The 20,701-nt window shown below is 34.7% G+C and overlaps 1 protein-coding gene across 6 annotated transcripts in view; it reads right to left on the bottom strand.

The window, feature by feature from the left end:
- The window catches only part of LOC113504269 (phosphatidylinositol 4-phosphate 5-kinase type-1 alpha-like), a 63,301-nt gene extending 43,023 nt beyond the window's left edge, over positions 1 to 20,278 (bottom strand). For 2 of the 6 annotated variants that reach the window (XM_026886490.1, XM_026886491.1), the window contains exons 1-3: positions 19,966 to 20,267; positions 19,794 to 19,837; positions 7,285 to 7,423 (exon numbers count right to left, since the gene is read on the bottom strand). In XM_026886490.1, the coding sequence (XP_026742291.1) occupies positions 7,285 to 7,423; positions 19,794 to 19,837; positions 19,966 to 20,062 (280 nt within the window). In that variant the 5' untranslated portion in view covers positions 20,063 to 20,267. Of the gene's footprint in view, positions 1 to 7,284; positions 7,424 to 19,793; positions 19,838 to 19,965 lie in introns of all 6 variants that reach the window. The other 4 variants (XM_026886493.1, XM_026886494.1, XM_026886488.1 and 1 more) reach the window with 4 other exon arrangements.
- Between the last annotated feature and the right edge of the window lie 423 nt (positions 20,279 to 20,701).

Raw genomic sequence — 20,701 nt, 5'->3', positions numbered from 1 at the left:
TCCGCTAAAAAGGTATTCTCATTTCTATATTCCTCGGTTTATTTACAATTTCTAGTCTATCGACCTCACTAAGTCATCAGGAAAAGAGTAAACAAAATAAAAATAGCGAGACAGGTCAACAATAAATTACATGCGTTGGATGGCTATTATACACACGGCAAACAATGCATAGTAAAACACTATGAATGTTTCTACTATAAATACTATTTGGTTGTAATGCTGAAAGAATTCTGTGCACCTTTAGTGATATATGTCATTGCTCGATTCGTCATTGTGATAGTAGTATACTACTATAACAATGACGGTACGTGTAGGTTTTTACCAAAGCGTTTTTTACCCTATGGCAACAGCAAACCCCTATAAATAAGGCTGCGCTGTTTGTCCGTTGTATTGTATTATAAATCCTGTTTACTAAAAACAGTAATCATTTCGAAGTTCTAGAGTGTAAAGTTCTAGTCTGTACGAGCTGTTAGTCTTTCTGCGATCAACAGCTAATTACAAATAAATATACATTCCATACCACTCAAACAACATCAAATTTCCCAGTAATTACAAATGTATTCCTGAAAAAACTCGCTTAGTACAGCCTACAGTTAGAATCCAACATTATGCGAATGTTATATAATATTAACAAGTTGATCTGTCCGAGGCATACTAATCTAATATGCCATCCGGTACCTAACCCTGTGTGGTGCACATCAAGTATGTATGACTGTATGTTTGTAGGTATTTAGCTTGGTACTGTAACGTTACGTTCATCTGTCAATTAAGCTGGCCTTGTTGCATAAACATGTGATGGTATTGAGTTTATTGTGGATGGAATAGGGTACTAGATAAACAAAAAATATTGCATACGTACTTCTGTCTCTTTATGACAATGAACAAAATATGAATGGGATACGGTGAAATAAAATCTCCTATGACGTCACTTACCAGTACGGTTTTTTACTAGGAAGTGTCAAGTGACGTTACTAACCCCATTACCATACATTTCATCATACTAAGTGCTTTTAATCTTTTAAACATTTTAATGAAGTGATAAAATAAGAAATGCTTTTCAATATTTTTAAGGAAACCTGTTTGATGGACTGCTTAGATTTTGTCAAATACCCTTGTAGAAGGTATGAGGTATGGCTGTATTAGTTGGTGTTCTTTGGGGAGGGAGAAGCAACGTTCGGCAGTGGACGTGGTAAAGCTAATATGATAATGAAATAGAAGTAAAAAAAAATATTAGAAGCGGTAGCTAACGATATATCAATGGGTATGAAGACACTAATGTGAATAAAATTAAATTGAGATTTGGAGAGGCTGTATCTCCAATATGGCTTCGTAAGTCTCAGCAGAAGACCGTAAGAGGCAAATAGATCCTTAATTAGACAAAACAAACTAAGATTTGATCGCAACTGTTAACAAGCAAAAAACTATAATTGGAATAATGTCTTGCACGGTAAGCATTTACTACAATACCCAACAAAACAAAGTCTTAATACAAAAACTAACTAACAATTCACCAAAAATACCCAACAAGTTCATTATAATAATTTCAAAAATATCGACGTATCACATAGGCGTTTCTCCACATCTATACTACAACGCGGCTTAATGATCACCTAACACGTGAGTTAATCATAAAAACATTGACCCTCGTGACCTCTGTCGATCCCTTGAGGAAAACAGTCTGAAGGTAGTGTTTAAACCTCCTTCGTAGAACATTAGAACAATTGCTAATGACAGTCAATCAGAAAAGGCAGATGGATTAAGTCAACTGATCTGACTGAACGCATGGCTCCGTGTGTGGTTAACGCTTGTAAATATAAAGCGACGTTGTGAACTAATACAGATTTCATTTGTGTGTCACTGTCACACAAATTAAAGCAATAGTCATAAACAATCGCTGTCAATCGCACGCACATATAGTACCGCGAGCAAGCTGTCTCTTAGAAGATTTTATTTAGTTCCGCTTGTCCCTGTCTCTAATCAAATCTTGGTAGCTAAATTTTTCTCTGTTTCCGGATTTCGATTGAGATATTTGTCTTTCCCTTATAATGTTTTTTTTAACTTTTATTTCTAATACACTTACATATTTCTAACATAAAATGTCAGGGTTTATCTGTGTTGTGGCGTCTCGCTTTGTACACACTCAAATAATCCTACTACTATTATAAAGGCGAAAGTTTGTAAGTATGGATGTATGGATGTTTGTTACTCTTTCACGTAAAAACTACTGAATGGATTTGAATGAAACTTTACCACAATATAGCTTATACATCAGAATAACACATAGGCTACAATTTTTAAAGTTTCTAATGTGCGGTCGTAAAAAAACACATTTTTTGCGCTTACATTGCAAACGCTGACTGAATCCTACAAGACAGATCAAAAAAATGTACTACAGTATTGTACAACTTAAAAAGGTCTACAAAAAAGTCCGTGATGGTATATGTTTATCTCTTAGTTGTCCTCAATGGACTCCTAAACCATTTAACCGATTATAATAAAATTCGCACACCATGTGCAGTTCGATCCAACTTGAGAGATAGGATAGTTTAAATCTCAAGTTATAGTCGCAATTTCTTCTAACCACGCGGACGAAGTAACGGGCTACAGCTAGTTGTTATTATAAGTGGTTAATGCTGTGTCAGGATATATATAACGACATGGAGCTGATCTCATGCTGGACGTGGAACGTGGAACAAAACATGTACCTTACAACAAAACCTCATCGATTTTGATCCTTTTTTATTTATTTAGACGAATAATATTGATTCCAAAGAAAGAACTCAATCGACAATGACTTCTTTTATTATTTATTTGTTCTTCTCTTTCCATTTTGTTTTCCTCGTTGAATTACCTATATTTCTTAACATCCTGATTTCATGATACCATTTCCCACAATACCATCTAAAACGTTTATCCAACAAAACATCTATCCCAAACCAAGTACACAACGTTGTCTAATTTTATCCATTGCACGCATCCAGCGGTTGTGTTTATAAAATACACCGGTATATGGGTCGTTGTGGAAAATTATTTGTGTAACTATTCAGTGTTAAGGTTGCTTCAGTATGACTGGGATGACGTCATTATAGTTAACTAGGTATGATCACCTTGATTGTTTGTATGAAACTATGTTATGTGTTTCAGGAAAGTATGGTTATACTGATTTTGTGACATGGATATGTTTGTTTGTTTTTTAAAAGACGACTCTCGCAGTAAGGATTGCACTCTTGTGCTACGGGGGGTCCCAAACATTCAAAAGCCATGCACAAAGATACCCAGATTCGGAACAAGCTTGTCCTAAGCTTAGCGTAGCAACCTATACCACTCGGCTATCCGTGTATTCACGATTCAATCCATGCAGTCAAATGGAGATACTCTCGATGCTTGTGTGCTTATGTGCCTAAAAATGGAAAACTCTCTTCAAGAATCAGCAATCAGAATAATAGTCAATTCTCAATGAGAAAATATATGAACTGAAAAACTATGTGTGCATAGGTTAGGTGCGCTTTTGACGAATGTTCTCCATTTCAAAGCCGCTTGGAAAAAGTATTTGTAGAGATATGAGTAGTATTTTTTATTTTTCAACCGACTCCTTTTATATAAATTATGTGAACGAAGTTTATCAGTTAAAATTTTCAGTCCACTAAAACCGTTACCAGCACTTGTAGCGGTCTATTAAAGACAGGGACCATTTGCAGATACTCTTTAGTTTCAGTTTTCTTATGATGGTTCAAAAACAATAAACTGGGTGTTAAATGAGGAGATCTTTGACAGCAGGAATACACTAAATAGGCTATGTTTTAAGAAATTTAAACGATAACAAAACATACATTTCACATTTTGTACTAATTTGTATTTTTTCTCATTAATTTTGTAACAAAACAGAAACAATGTGTCAATTAGCAATATAGATAACAACTTTCTCGCAATTATGATAATTAATTAATGTCAGAACTAAAATTTTGGCTTATACACACAAACTATCGGCATGGGAAATGAAACGTAAGTGTGTGAATGAAATAAACATATTTGAGAGATGGAGAAAGAGCAAAACTATTGATTAAATAAGTTACACTCACATTTTATTAAGTGCTGAAAAGACAGGAATAATACGTACCAAAATATACAGAGCTATGTAACGTTTCTAAGAAACCGAGCAAGTCGGACTCGCAACAATGATAGGTAACTCAACTGATAGACAAATTTGCAAAACATAAATAAAAAATCGTTTGATAACCTAGATTTTTTGTAGTAAGTAGTAGTTCAAAAATACATCAGTAGAAAGTTCAAATGCCAAGCTATGCTAAGCTATGTGATATAGCGGTCCACGAGTCACAAACGGACAGAGCACCGATGCCTTAGCAATAGGGGTCCGTTTTTGTCCTTTGGGTAAAGAACCTAAAAAAAGAAACCGTACTCCTTCATCATTTAAACCGATCTTCTTACTTAGCAATACAAATGTAAAGGGTTTAGCATCAAAGGGACTTCATGGCTCCCAAAATTGTATATAGTAAGAGAATATTTTAAATCAAAATGTTACCATTTTACATTCAGTTATATTCTCCGATTGGGATGAATACTGAGAAAGGGAAACTGGGTGACTGTTTTTTTTTATAATACGACTTCCACACTAAATAATTGAATCGTTGTGTCGCGGAAGGTGTCACAAACATACAAAACACATGCACTATTACACCCAGGATCAGAACAAGCATTCATGGATCACACAAATACTAATACTATACGGGGATCGACCCTGCGACACGATGAGCCCAGTGGGTTTGACGTGGTGACCTCAACTACTCGGCTATCCGTTCAGTCAAAATTATGCTAACAGTTAAGGTTTAACATTCTGTTCGCCACCCCTAGGACAGTTTCCACAAAACTCAATTCCAGCAGTTGCATTATACTTCAAATCTAATGCTAACTAATATAATTGTACAAAAGTTTGATCACAAATAGATACACCATACAGCTATATGTACATATAAATTAGTGGTATTGTTGAATAAACTTGGCTTGTTCATTGAAGCGTTTACGAGATAGGTAAATGAAGTAAACCGGTTAACGACTTGGCTTCTGTCAATAGACGCGTGGAGAAACAAACGTATGTATATAACTAAAGGCTATGTAAAGAAATAGCTCTTGGGATAGGGAAGAAGATTTTATCATCTCTCTAGGATATAAGACGATAATATCGACTTGTCGCCACATCAGCTCATGATTAAAGACTCCGGTTGGGCCCAAAACAAGTCGGGCTATCCCGATAAATACGCCTGAGTGAACCCATTATGAATCCGCCTCACGAAAGTTATAATAAAAGCTGTGTAGCTACCGCCATTTTCGAAAGTAGCGACTTTAGGAAGGTGGAGGCATCGTGCAGCTTCCATATCTAGCAAATGTAACACTACTGGCAAAATGTACAAATTGGCATCAAGTTTCTTGCTTTTGGCAAGTCTTATACTGCTGGGAGTTGCCTCACAAAACTTTGACCAAAAGTTATCTAGTTCTCTTTTAGATATTTATTTAGGATGGCCAATGCTTTGGAACAAAAATGAGAATACCATCAAAAACACAAAACCGTGTGAAATTGGTAAAAAAACGGGAGAGTCCAGGTTTTGTCAGTAAGAGTCCTAACACTGCCCGCTCTCTCGAGGAAGTCTAACCAATAACAAAGTCCTACAAAACCGTATCTTCTTTCTTTCACAAGCTGACTAACTTGGCTTCCGAATACTTTCTTATCACGAAATTAATAAGATAATTTTAATGTAACAACGAGGTTCTCATAGCTGAGCTCTCACGGAATCGTGTGAAAAAGGCTTTCATGTTTCGGGTCAAATAAAAACCGTTGAATTGTGCAAAATGTAAGTTGTTACGTGACAAAAACCGTTTCATAATTATAAAGTTTTTTCTTTGTTTTAGTGGACTGTTGAATATGTCACAGTTGTCTTAATGATGTCACCGTTAACTTGGCTTCTTTGCCGGCCCATGAACTCTTCAAAATGGGCAATTTCTCTCAGGGCAATTGACAATTAATATGTGAATTCGATTTGTAGGTATATGTGTTTTAACAGATTTATACTTACTGATGATTTTTGCATCTTTTTTATTTAATGCCTGCTAAACCAGAAACGTGAAGTGTTCAAACCTTATTAAAACGATTCTAAACAATTAAAAATATATTCTTCGATAAGACTACAAAAAAAAACAAGAGGCCTACTCATGGAAAAAACTGACAAAACCCATGATTTTATGTCTGTCCTTTCATTATTTAGTTATTTTAATGACATCCATACACCAAATTTACATGTAAACAGTCCACATGACGTGTCTGTTGACAGATGACGTTTCTAATTACCATTATACAGATGTTAAATGGTCCGGAACATGATTTACAAACGTCATTCCGATATGAGTCGTGTCAACACGTATAAGTAGAATAATGCTGTTTGAAATCGCGAATTGTTCTATATTGCATGTGACTGAAAGATGAAAGACGTTGACTTTCGTGATGGGCAATTTTTTTGCAGTGGGCGTTAAGGATATATCTTTCAGACGTCTATTTCGTTACTCGATATAAGTGACATACAAATATTACGTCAATTTGGCATTGAGCTACAGAATGGAAAGTATCGAAAGCTAGTTTAATTTTAAACCTTATCGCGGTTAATCTGCTGTTATTTATTGAAGATTTAACCTGATTTCTACAAGATCCCATCATCAGGTATTGAAATGGTGACAATGGGAACACACGGGAAGCAACAGCTTTCAAATAAAAAAAGAATCATGAAAATCGCTTCAACTAGTCGCAAGTTATGAGGTAACAAACATAAAAAATACAGTCGAATTATTTCGATAACCTCCTCCTTTTTTTGAAGTCGGTTAAACAATCAAAACTATTAAATTTGTTTACTTAGACGCACTTTTTTATCCAATTCCAATGGACAGCTCCCAAATTCGCAAATTCTTCACCTATTCCTAAGTGCTACTTCGTACCTAAGTCCTTCTCTTGTACAAGAGTGCGGGAGAAGTAACTGCACATCAAACTCCCAAGCAGCACACTGTCTTTAGTGACTATCGTTTACATACGCGTCTCCGCTGCGTTAGGTCATGATTAAGGACTAAGGACTAATCACTTCAGTTGTGTCCGAAAATCTCTCAATCCCGAAAATATGCGTGAGAAAGTCCACTATCACACAACAACCGCACGCAGTCTATATTCAACTACATACAGTTGGACGTTTGACTTGATGCAAGTTAACATAACTTAGTTTTAGTACTTACCAAGCTGAATGGAACCCATGATCTGTGATGACTGAATCTTCTTGTAGGTGATCTCGCCACCCTCGCCGACGCGACGGTGGCCAATCTTCCTGTCCGACTTGTGCACCTTGCTGATGGCCCCCGAGGGGCCCACGGCCGGCTGTAACACGAAATTATTGTACATTAAATGATAGAAAAATTTAAATACTAAGGCCCGTTAATAGACATAAACCTTACAGACTATATAGATAACTTATACATCAATTAATCATTAGAAGAAAAGTACATGCTAGCTATTTTTTCCTCATTTTTATTTGGAAGTATTTGATCAGATTGTGACTACCTGCTAACCAAGGGATATCGTGGTACCCAGGTAACTGGGTTGAAGAGGTCAGATAGGCAGTCGCTCTTCGTAAAACACTGGTACTAATCAAAATCCGGTTAGACTGGAAGCCGACCCCATCATACTTGGGAAAAAACTAGGCCAATGATGATCAAATTTTGACATCATGGATAGCCGAGTGGTATAAGTCACCAGCTAAACCCAAAATGTCTCGTCTTTCGACTAGTCAGGGACTTTTAACTCTTTCTACATAGTAATTCACAATTTCATTAACTTATTCAGATCGTCACGCCAATGTTTAGCATGCCGATAATATTATTGTACTTGAAGCAGTTTGTCTTCTGCGATCCCCAGTTTATTTTGCATTTACAAGTAGATGGATGGATTAAAAACGCTCGGAGCGTTGTTTTAGGGAAGTACGAATTTCCAGTGTTACCCTATTTCGTGACCAAAGACAAAAGGAATAATTTGAAAAGGTCAGCATCGATGGTTTTACTACCGTCTATACATTTGGGGAACTTTACCCATGAATGTTACCTTATTTCATCGTTACAAACAGTCTACACATTTTCACTGTCTTTTAAGGCAGGAATTAAAGCCATCACAGCCCTATTTTCAGGTAATCATGTAAAAACGATTCGGAAATCTTCTTGCTTTCTTCGTTATTTTCCGTTAACATGTCAGTAGTCCTTATGGACACAGAAAATGTGCTAATGCTAGTATAATACAACCTAATTATTAATACAATTTAAAATAATTGTATCTACAATCTCAATAGAGAAGGATTGAGGCTTGACGACGCTAGCTCACCTTCTTTACTACATGCATCGTCATTAATTTTTGTCAAGATATAAGGAGAAACGGATAAGGTCAAGGTCCCCGTTCGCAGGCATTCCGGTAACACAAGAATTATGTAAGAACAATGTAGGGCAGGCTACTGGCTTACCAGTAGGCCACTTCAGTAGGTCAAATGTAATAAGCATACGTACCGTTGGCGGGTTATAAAATAATTTGCTGTTACTAGCACGAATGGTTACGAGAGCTATTAAATGGGTTCTTGTTAAATGTTCTTGTCTTTCATTGATACATTCATGTTTTGGATTTTGTCTCAAACTGTTTCGATTCCTTAAAGATATTCAAGATTTTAAGTATTGTAAGATGATATTGTTATTTTTAATTGATATCATATTTTCTTTGGTTTTATATTAGTTTTCAGTTTTTTTTAAACTGTACTCAAATATTTTTGGAAAAAACTGTATAATATTAAGAAACAGCATATTCTGTAACAATTTTTTTTTACCACTAGCTGTGTCATCATATTATAAGATGTTTTTGCGTTAAAGAGGAAAAATATCCATACATACAAACTTTCGCTTTTATACTATTAGTGGGACATCCTCACAAATAAAGCTTGATCTAGCTATCCATCGAATTCTAACTCTAAAATTACTGATAAATACATATTTAATAAGATTTTCCACGGAGTAGCTGCCGACATGACCTCTAAATTTTGAAAGTTAATACACCGTTACACTTTAGTTGTTTCAATTCCGTAGAGGATTGATCCAGGACACGAAACACTATTGATTTGTAAAGACAAGACAAATTTAATAAATTAGGGACTTGTATTTTTGTTTTTATAAATTCTAGAATATTCAAGAGTATATATAATAGTTCAAAGGTACCTATGAAAACAGCTAAAATTGAACAGTGTATAATATCTATCTATATTTAAATAATATTGTTTGAACCACAAAAACATGCAACTGACTTTAAATACAAAAAATACTGTGCCATATTTTTTATGGGACAAATGACAACTAAACCAACCAAATCGGTTCATTTTCAAAAGATTCAACAAAATCGGTTCTTCCAGTATGACGTATTAAGGTGACAAATATAAAAAGATACAGGCAAATTTAGAACCTTCCCCTTTTTGAAAATTTTATAAAAAATACGGGTTGCCTCAATGCTAAGAAAACTTCATCTCAGACAGAAAATATCATGGTTTATATTTCAGGAATTTCACATCTAAACGACACAAAATATAACCGCAAATCTATGATACATTTAGTAACTTACATTCATATCCAAAGCCAACAACTTTAAGACAAATATATCCACAAAAAAATATGCCAAAAATCACAGCGATCTCCAGAAAGCGTACACCTTAGAGTAAAACGCGATTATGACTAATATTTGTAAACATTACGTAATAAATTTACGACAGTGTTATTTTTGATAAGAGATTTCATCTTATCTTTAGTAAGAAAAATTATATTGTTTGAATATGAGCTGATAGTGCCGTTGCGACGCTTTATCTAAGGAACGGATTGATGAAAATAATGTTAGGCTTACGAACGAAATGTTTATAGAATCTGTGGTTGAGTCTGTCAGAGAAGGAATGTGTCATGTCTGACAAAAATATCTGTCACATTATCAATCTGCAGGAGATCTGCAGGCCTATTTGTCATAACAGATGGAAATATCACAGGAACTTAAAAATATCTAGCGGTAGTAACAACTGGAAATAACGAATTGTACAAGACAAAACCACAAATTGATAACACAATCATGCTTCATAATTATATAAAACGAAGCTTAAGAAAAGCTTATTATACAGAGAGCTTAGTGTTAGGTAAAAGTGGTATTTTACAAATCGTCCCAATAGGCGAAACCCAGCCAAAAGTTAACAGAACTATAATTTACTTACTTATTAACGTCAGAAGTTAAGTAAAACTGATCTTACGTAATAGCAAAAACTGTGATTCAAAACTTAATCATGAGATGGGATTGATTTTTGATGTCATGATGATAAGCTAGATATATATAAATGATAGTCGAAACCGTACAACTGTGTTTTATTTGCGTGCAGTCGGATTAATATCTAATACCGACTATACTGATGAAATACTCGGTGAAAATTGCGATTTTTGAATATTTACCACACATTTATATTGATAGCAATGATCTCCCAACCGTTTTCAGCCATGGTGGAAGGTATTTCAAGACACCAGCCAGATAGCTGAACAGGACATATTATAGTGCTTAAGCGTATACAAAAACTGAAGCATTACCTACTATTTAATCTGATCGCTCGACGGCAATCTGACACGACTGGAGAGAGATCAGATTCAAATCAGATCATTTTTACTTGCCCGAGCCGTGATATTTATTTCTATGTGTAAAACACTAGAAAACTCGGTGAGTGCTTAGGATTGCCGCTTCGGAAAATACTACGAGATATTTATCCAGTCTTCCTAAACTAATTGTCATTTTTCTGACTTTGTACGATTAGAAAACTCTTAAAGTATGAGAATGAAATTCTCATTCTTCATTGTCAGATCAATGCACTTACGCAATTCGTCAACGTTAGCGCTCGAGAGAAATGTAACTTGTCTACAAGCTTTGTAAACTATAAAAATGATAAAATAGCTGATTTTTCTTATTGGCACTATATTAAGGAGAAATAGATTTCAGTCAAGTCAGATTGCGAGAAGCTAGCTACTGTTAAACAGATTCAAGATAAGATTTTATTACTCAGAGTCTGGGAGTCAAGTTGGCAGTAACACAAGAACGTGCCCCGGAAAACACGTAAACCCGTTTAACCTTCGCCTGATCTCTCTCCGGTCGTGTCCGGAACAAAACTTAACTTGCGAGTTAAAAATTCTAACAGTCGCTTAATTCTACCTTATTCTAATAATAGTAGCAGGAGATAACAGTGATCCTTTACAAGGTCATATAAAAAACAGGAACAAGCTTTTAGATTACTTTTCTGCTCAATAGGAAACGTTTTATATTTTTTTCTCCCAATCCCAAATTGTGATAAATCGATGGCTTGGCAGTATAATCATGAATGCACCAAGCTGTTAATTATTTAAAATTGAAGAGTTTTTAAGAATACATAAAGCAATGCATAAATTAGAAGACATGGTTAAGGTGGATGGAAAAACGTCAAAATTTATCATAAAGGTGGAGATGAGAGGCAGAGGAAACTGGAAGAAATAAAGGGAGTCTTATGCCCAGGAATGGGTTAACAATACAGACCAAGCACACAAAACAAAAACTTTATTGCGTAGGTCCTCCACAAGACAAGCCTGACACTATCGCGGCTCATTCAATATTAATATTCAAAAACTTTTCAAAACGACGTAACATTCTAAACATGACAGACCAAAACCCTTAAATAATAGATTAATAGCGTTGGCTAGAGTGAAAATACCGGAAGGGTCTAACTGGATCTAAACTGACCTTATTAATAATGTACCTCAAAAAGGTGAGAGGCGGGTCAACGGGTTTCGTGACGGGTTGGCCCAGAAGGGTTAGGTTATAATACAAGTATTTATAGTAAAAATAATCCTTAATAGTATTTTGTGGCCATTTGAAGGAATACTTTTCAAACATCTATAGAATACGTTGAGTGATTACTTTTGGGGTTAATTTGTATGGTATACATTTCGGAATTCTTTTGAAAGGGTTTTTATAAAGGTTTATAGTGGTACTATTTCCCGAAGTTTAAACCCCTTTGCAATTGGCATGGTAACGGGTATACGATCCAATCGTTTAAATGATGAAGTTAAGGCTTCTGGTGATAAAAGGAATTAAAGAAATAGAAAGATAATCTACGTATTTTGCTATGATGCATCGAATGATTTATCGGACTATGAATAAAAGTAAAAAGAGAAGGCTAAAAGAGACATAAATTACGTTGAGAAACTGACTATACGGAAACAGCATGAAGAACTGCCACAGCCGATCTATCTTAGAATTGAGAAAAATTATCAATAAAACAACAATAATCGATTTTGATTTTCTAGATGTGTAAGTATTTATATAAAACCACGTGGAAATTAATATTCCGTACGGAAGTCGTTTAGAAACGGGTCGGATGTACCGCACTATGATCTTTTACGTAAGCGTCTATTCTCATATGAAAAACAAACCTAACTTGGCAGTCTGCTGTTCCCTTAATCACCTTTCTTTCACCTACATTTAGTTATTTATAGTCAACACCCACTGTCACCATTGAAATATACGTGACATTGGAGAGAATGTGTCAGAAGTTTAACTAACAATAAAATTCGTATTTATTGTAATTAACTTTACGACTTTACATCTTTACAATATAAACTTTCATTTTCATTCATGGAAAACTATATTTTAATAGCGGATACGCTGGTGAGGTTGTCAATTATCGCTTTAAGTAGACGTTTCAAGTCGAATTAATGAATCTTTATCATCACAAATAAATGCTTTGATACGATAGTACTCGATACAAGATACGACGACCTCCGTGTCAAGGTGTCGCTAACTCTGAGGTCCCGGGTTCGATCCCCGGTCAATGTAAAAAATCACATTTGTCTCGGGTCTGGGTGTTGGTGGTACCTTCGTTGCATCTGAATTCCATAACACAAGTGCTTTGGCAACTTACTTTGGGTTCAGAACAATGTATGTGATGTTGTCCGCATTTATTTTATTATTTATTTACTCAAAAAATGTTTCATGTGCAGGAGCTTTTGTCGAGCCTTGTGTCGAGGGAGGTTTACACTAAGTCACATGCACCAATTGCATCAAAAGCAATTAAAGATTTAATAAACAAAACTACTTAATGCATATTACCTAAAAACATAATGAGCCCAACAATACGAAAGTTCTGACACAGTGTGACTTCTGTTACGAATTTTTTATAGTGGCACTACCTAAATTGGCCGGGGTCAACGGTCCCGAACAATGATGGTTTTAGCAGCAACGATACCGAGACCAAACAATATTGATACATTTATTTACATACTTATCAGATAAATTCTTTTATCGAAGATAGAAAAGTTTATTAAATAAAGTTTTTCATAATGTGATGAAATCGTTTATCATTTATTTCGTTTAAAAAACGGCATCTGCAGTAAGAAATATAATCCTTGTCTCGCTCGCGAGGGGTTTCACAAACGTGCAAATCACGTGCACAAAGACATTCAGATTCTTGACAAGCATTCGTCGAAGACAAACTCTTGTCCTATGCGGGGATTGAACTACGCGCTTAGTGGTGACCTCAACCATTCGGCTATCCGTGGAGCCAGTCATAATCTGTACCAAAAGAGACTGTATCTGATCTGTACTCTGTATTTTAAGCTTTCGCTTCGTAATTTTAAAGAACTTGGGTAGCTTAACTTTTCTGGATTCTTCCAGAATAGTTAAAATATCAGAGTATCAGTATCAGATTCTTCTTTTCGTATGGTGATGATATACAACGTGATGTCAGAGTTTAAGCCGACCGCAGGTACTGTACATGGTAGCTTGTGAAACCAATTCAGGAATTCACTTCGATCACATAGTTTCTGCGATTAGTGTGTTCAGGTAAACCAACAAACATACAAACACACATTTCTCCTTTACATTAGTTATTAGTATAAACACAATTACGCAAACGTGTGTTTAAACAAAATTATAACATGACACGTACATTAAAATAACGTGATTAAACCTAATCAAAATTTATTAAAATAAAGGTTATTTAATTAGAAGGACACGTCATAGCCCATATAATAAATACGTAATATTCGGTGAGCAAAACAACGGTAAATGGAATATAAGAAGAAACAAATAATGCTGAGTGAATCATTCTGATGATCCAAATTGTTGCCTTTTTTGACAAAGACCCAATCCAATCTGTGTAGGTATTGGTTTTAATTTACAGTTTATGTAATCCACAGAACATGTAGATTAACCAGATGACATGTTTATAAGGTTATTTACTGAATACTGAAAACTAAAAATCTTTGATTGGTTAAAAGTACATAATGACTTGGCATAGCATCTTAATTAAGAGACAAAATTACTGGTTTCTAGGTTAAATGGACGCAGTGAAGTATTTTCCTTTTAAACCTAAGTGCTTTTTCCTTTTTCTGAGGGATGCGAAGCGAAGTAACGCGATCACTACCCTACCCCTGATACGAGCACACCTATGCAAACGAAATATCTAGAGAATATTTTTTTTTGATCCATCAGATAGATCATTAAAACATATTTGACAAGAATTTTTTCGTTTTTCTGAACAGTAAAAATTAAAAGACAAAAAAAAACCTCCTAATATTACCAAAACTTTTTGATAGTAAATATTCTTATTGGACATTTTAATTAACCAAAGCCAGCCATACAAAACTGAATATTTTTATATCGTCGTAGACAATAAGCAGGCAACGGCCTTTACTTGTGTGAACCATCCTTATAGGCGGCCATTGTGCATGACTCAAACAGTTTGGAACGATGCCGACAGCGTTTGTAAATGTGACAGAATGAGCTTTTTATTGTGCATTTTACTTCTATGTAGAGTATTGTAGAGGCTTTTTTTTAACCTCTTTTGCTGAGGGGCTAAAGTAATATCGTTGTGGAAGCGTGATAGCGTTATACACGACGTAAAGTATCTCTTTTCTACATCCATAATAATATTTAAGACGTGACGGTAGACCCCTTTTTTTCGGTAAGCGGGGGAATCCTCATGGCCACCCGCTCCCTCGGGAGAGGGAACGGGTAGTGTCATACTCTTACTGAATAAACCTGAACCGAGGTGCTACAATATTGTGTCGGTGTATGGCAATGCGCTACAATCCTTAATACAGGCGGTAGGTACCCTGGTGTAGATTTAAGTTTACAGTTCTTGGAGTATTTAAAAAATGGCACTCATTAGTATATTTCCAAATTGTCAAATATATCTATGTTCGGATCTGTTTCCGATGCAATCGTAACTTATCTCCAAAACTTAACTTAGAGGCTCATTATTGGTCAAAGTACTGTCTTAAATTCCCTTCGTTTACAATGCAATAAAATACTCATTGTTAAGACAGTTAGTAAATATCGTAAAACATGTAATTATAGTCAAAGATTAATGTGTAACAGCTGGGATAGGGTCAATGTTGTGTTCAGAGACAAGGAAGGGTTTTGGTGTGTCATTAGTATTTAACCTACGGAAGAACGTCTGGTGTGGGCTTTTAACATAGGACTGCTGATTAAGTGTAGGCGAGATGATGGACTCCCAATATACACAGCGGCATCTTGCTAAGAGTGTTTCTTGTGAGACAGACATCATCAGACATCCCACTGCTGAGCACAGGCCTCTTCGCGTATAGGGAAGATTTTAAGCATTCGATCACCAAGCTAGCTCACTGCGGGTTGGCGATTTCATATCTCAATATTAGAAATCTGGGTTTCCTCACGATGTTTTCCTTTACCATTTCCCAGTTGTGTCTTAGATGAATTCAGAAAGTACAAATAACTTTAAAGACTCACATTGGCATTTTGCCTTTTGGATCGGACCTGCAACGAGTGCCTACAATCATACCTTATAATTAGGTTACAAAAATAAAGTTGGAAATTCAGTACGAGGCTCTCACTGTCAATACAATGAATTTCTAATTCCTGTATTGGCAACATGCGTAGAAGAATAAGAGTGTCATATTTAATCCATTTTCCATTCCTTCATCAGCTATTATAAATAGCAGCATTGGGGTCCAAATGCGTAGGAATGACATTCCTCTTCGACGAGTGACGTGATTTTGACTTGTCAGTTCAATACATTTGAGCGACTCAGCGTTAAAGCTCGGAGGAAACTAAGATATCTGCAAATGCCTCAATACCTAAGTAAAACCAAGCAATTCTTTATCGTCTGCTGGCGATACGCCAGATAACTATAACTTTATCCCCATACACAATATTTATGAACCTTGAATACTGATATCTTAGTCTCAGACATGGGGAAATGGCTTGACTGTCTGGTTCAGACATTACTTAAATACGCAGTTTGCGTTATGTTTTTCTGGACAGTGGTATCTTGGGATTACTTTTTGTATGGGATTGGAAGTAATGTTTGTAAGATAGATTTGTTTTTAAGACAGAAGTAGCTCAAAGGAAGCCTCTTTCGTTAAGTTTCTCTTCTCATTACTTAACATAATCATCGTTCATTCGTCTCACTGTTGGCCTATATATTTCAGCATTGATTTTATATTCCGATATTTAAAATGTTTTCTCAAGATGGTCCTTCACCGTTTGTCAACGGTATGTTAAAATAATTAAGGAAACACTTAAGTATAAGTGTGTCGCATTCTTTTCTTAACAAAAATAGGCAAAAATATATATACCATAGTATTTCAGTCATCAATACCTATTGTACTTTTAATTTAATTTGAATCCTGCAAAATTGTTTCTGCCAGGTACGTATAATGACTCGAAATACCATCGGAATAATCATTACACTAAATCAAGGTCCTCAACCCTTCCCTTAGAGTTGTAATAAAAGGAGTAAGGGTCCCAAATTATGAGAGGCGCAGTTGTAGAAGCGAGATAGCAAACTTCACGTCGTAGAGTAGCTTCCCTTTTCCTCAATATCTCTATTATAAGTTTTAATGAAAACTGAAAGTGAACTATTTTTTAATCGACTCTCACACTAAGGAATTTAATCCTTGTGTCGCGAGGGGTTTACAAACATTCAAGTCACATACACAAAGACAGCCACGTATTATTATATTATAACTAGCTGACCCAGCAAACGTTGTTTTGCCATTTTTTTTTCTAGTTATATTTATTTTTTAATGCTACATTATAAAAAAATGAAAACAATTTCGTCCAAAAAATTAAAAAATAAATTTTAGTGTGGGCAACCCTTGTCACTTAGGGGTTTGAAAAATAGATGTTGTTCTATTCTCAGACCTACTGAATATGTGTAGAAAATTTCATAAAAATCGGTCGAACTGTTTCGGAGGAGTACGGTAACTAACATCGTGACACGGGAATTTTATATATTAGATTAGGTATATTATAACGCAGAAATGCAGCAATCAACCAACAATAGTTTTGTTGATTAAATAGTAGATAATTATGTCGATATTTTTCACAAATTACATATTACGTGATAAACAAACATTGGCGATAACGCTTTAATAGTCATGGATAATAAATAGTTTTAGTTACTAATTAGTTATGTTTATTTTTAATTCTGGTTTTAGGTATCGGCTCCACTCGCTTGGAAGCGCAGTATTGCTACAAAACATCACATAAAGACTTAATGTAGATGAGGTTATGAGAAATGTCATGTAAGTTGCGATACATTGCCGGCAATGATACATTCCTTTTGATACCAGAGCTGCGGGACTCCGCAATGTATAGTAATCTGGTATCATCTTTAAGGTCTTGAATGTCCATTCTCAGAGAAAATCTGTTAAGAAGCATTTTGAAAACCTTCCTAACCTGTTTTTTTCCATTCGGTTTTTGTACAATAGACGCCATAGGCATAGACCTCTAACGTAGAAGTAGTGGCCTTGCGGTTCTATGCATGGATTTATATTTTATATACATACATAACCAATAATAAACAGCAATGTATTACATCATTGAAACTAGAACAATTGTTTTGTTCTAATTAAAATTTTACTGCCTATATCAGGGGCAACATGTAAACAATAATTATGTATGAAAATGTAGGTCGATAAACATTCTTATCAATGTAGTTAGAGTTTACATCATTATCACCAAGTTATCTTGAGAATATTGACCATTCCAAATAGTATTAGACATATTATACAAGAGAAGAAATCTGGAACTTTTTAAAGGCAGAAATAAAGGCAGTTTCAACATGTTGAGGCATTGTTGAGAACAATGATCTAGAATGTCATGTGACATCTGCTGAGGGGGTTTAAACCTCTATCGTATGGGAAAAAAACATGAACAGTAGAATCTGACTTTGAAAATCATAAAGGAAATACCTATGACATAAAAAATTGGACTTGAATGAGAAGAATTTCCCTTTTAATATTGAGACAAGTATAAAAACTGAATACAACCCAACAGATTCCTACGCAAGAGTTTTAACCATCACCATACAGACAATACTTGTAATAAAACCTCAAAGCAGGTACCAAGCTTAAGTGAAGAAAAAAAAACACATTGTTGCCATATAAAAAAAAAATTGAATGCTTTTTGCCGATTCCAGTAATGTTCTATTGTGATATAACAAGTTTCAAGTACTGGCTGTGAACAATCACTTTTTTTGTATTATTGAATTTAGAAGGAAGCTTATTCAGCTCTTTTAATGTTGTGGATAATGAAGTGTAAGTGTACTATATTTTCATCTTATTTAAAAATGAGGATATTTTCATTTTTTCTTAATTATATTTTTTTCCCTCAGAACTTCGGCATAAATGAACCAAATCTGTCTGGCACTTTTTAATTTAATATAACAAATTTCATCAATTTTGGCTTAGTACTTTTTATTTGAAGTAAGTTGTATGTTTTATATATATGTTGTTACATAGCTCTTTAATTCTTACTAGCAGATATAGCCCATGGAAAACCACAAGTGCTCAGTTGTGGGTTAGCAGTTTCAGATCTAACTTCAGACACCAATATTAATAGTAGATTGGTTAGTATTAATTTTAAAGCCTTCATTGATAATTTTACAACTAATTTTATAAGTGCCCACAATTATGGTCATAAATCCTACATGCATAATATGCATATATATCATAAATTGGAAATTTGTAAGTACATAGGTTTTGTCCACGGTTGGGATTCCTAAGCTATGATTAGTATGATGACCATATGAGCACAATTCTAACAACAAATCAGCTGTTTGATAACTGTGTGAGTCAAAACTGACAATCAAATACAATATTAATTTGTGTAACATTGATCCTCCTTCTTTTTCAAATTAGGTTAATGACAAATTGTTTGATAAATAATAATTATCTAGACTTTTTTTTTTAGATGTGTAAATAATTAAATCAAGTATATTCTATTTTTTCAAGATTACATTATCAGTTTATGATATAATATTAATTTATCTTATTTTAATAGCACAACAAACTTAACCCAAAAATTCAGGCCTTGTTTTGATAAAACAAGTTTTAGATTTTACTAGAAGATATTCCAAAGACATTATCACTTTTTTCGTATTACATTTTAATGCACGTCGCGCGTAAATGTGTTTAATTTTAATGTATGAAGTGTACCACTAAATATACACTCAAAAAACTATTTGTGATACTTAACAGATTCTCACCGCGTAATACTTAATGAATCTTGCATGCTAATTACACCAATTTACGAACATAATCAGACCAACACTTTCTCTACAATATTTCCACGATTTATCATACTTATGAATGAAATCAGCACTTTAATAACAAATATAAGTAACACTTACATCGTATGGTGCATTTTTTTCAGCGATTGAACTCTTGTCGCGATCTGCAAAAAGGAAAATAGGACGTTGAACATTGTGAAAATCGTCCCCGTTGACAACGGCATTATCTTGTTACAATGGGATTATAACAATGGAATGCGTTGTAGTATTATTAGATTTAGCAATGCACTACCATCGTCGTCCGTGCCCGAAGTCCCAGTCGTGTTATCCGTCTTTTTAGACGCTGAACTGTCCATTACTTCTATGTGATCGGTATCTCCTGAAGCCATTTTTGTTTTCTAGTTACATCCCCTATTTTGAAGTCTCTTGTTTGTATATTAGCACAATATTAATTCGCATGGCTCACATCACACTTGCATCGCTAACACAATGATTCACTATAATTTAATTACAAGAAATCAATTAGTTTACGCGAAAATGCTCGCCCGAAGCATCCGTCTGACACGACCACTCATAGTAACTGGGTTGCAAATTAAAATAATAGTATAGACAATAGACTTAAGTGGGTGGATAGGGTGGTTTTCGGTATTGTCACTTGAGTTGCTGAATGAACGAATGATTGCGGCCCAGGGTTGTGCATATTTTGTTTCATTAAATGATTTTATTAAAATTCTTAATTTTCATGATGGTTATGATATTGATTTTGAGTATTAAGTTTGTGACTAATTGATTTATGGGTCGTTATGTAATGAGTACCGTTTTTTGCTAAATTTCATGTTTCAATAGTTGATAAACCGTGTTTACATTTTTGTCAAAAGGTTTTGTATAAAAAAATGTTACAGTTCATAATAATATAAAAAAGCTCAAGGCAATATTATTTTGTTTGTACAATTGTAGCAATTGTGTGTGCCACAGAATTGGATATTTTTAAAATTGATTATGCCTTCAAGAACTTTTTCTGATATTTA

The sequence above is a fragment of the Trichoplusia ni genome, chromosome 21 (genome assembly GCF_003590095.1).
Source record: "Trichoplusia ni isolate ovarian cell line Hi5 chromosome 21, tn1, whole genome shotgun sequence".
NCBI classification, from domain to species: domain Eukaryota; kingdom Metazoa; phylum Arthropoda; class Insecta; order Lepidoptera; family Noctuidae; genus Trichoplusia; species Trichoplusia ni.
The sequence above is the reverse complement of the archived record's forward strand: the minus strand, read 5'-3'. Positions and strand labels throughout refer to the sequence as shown.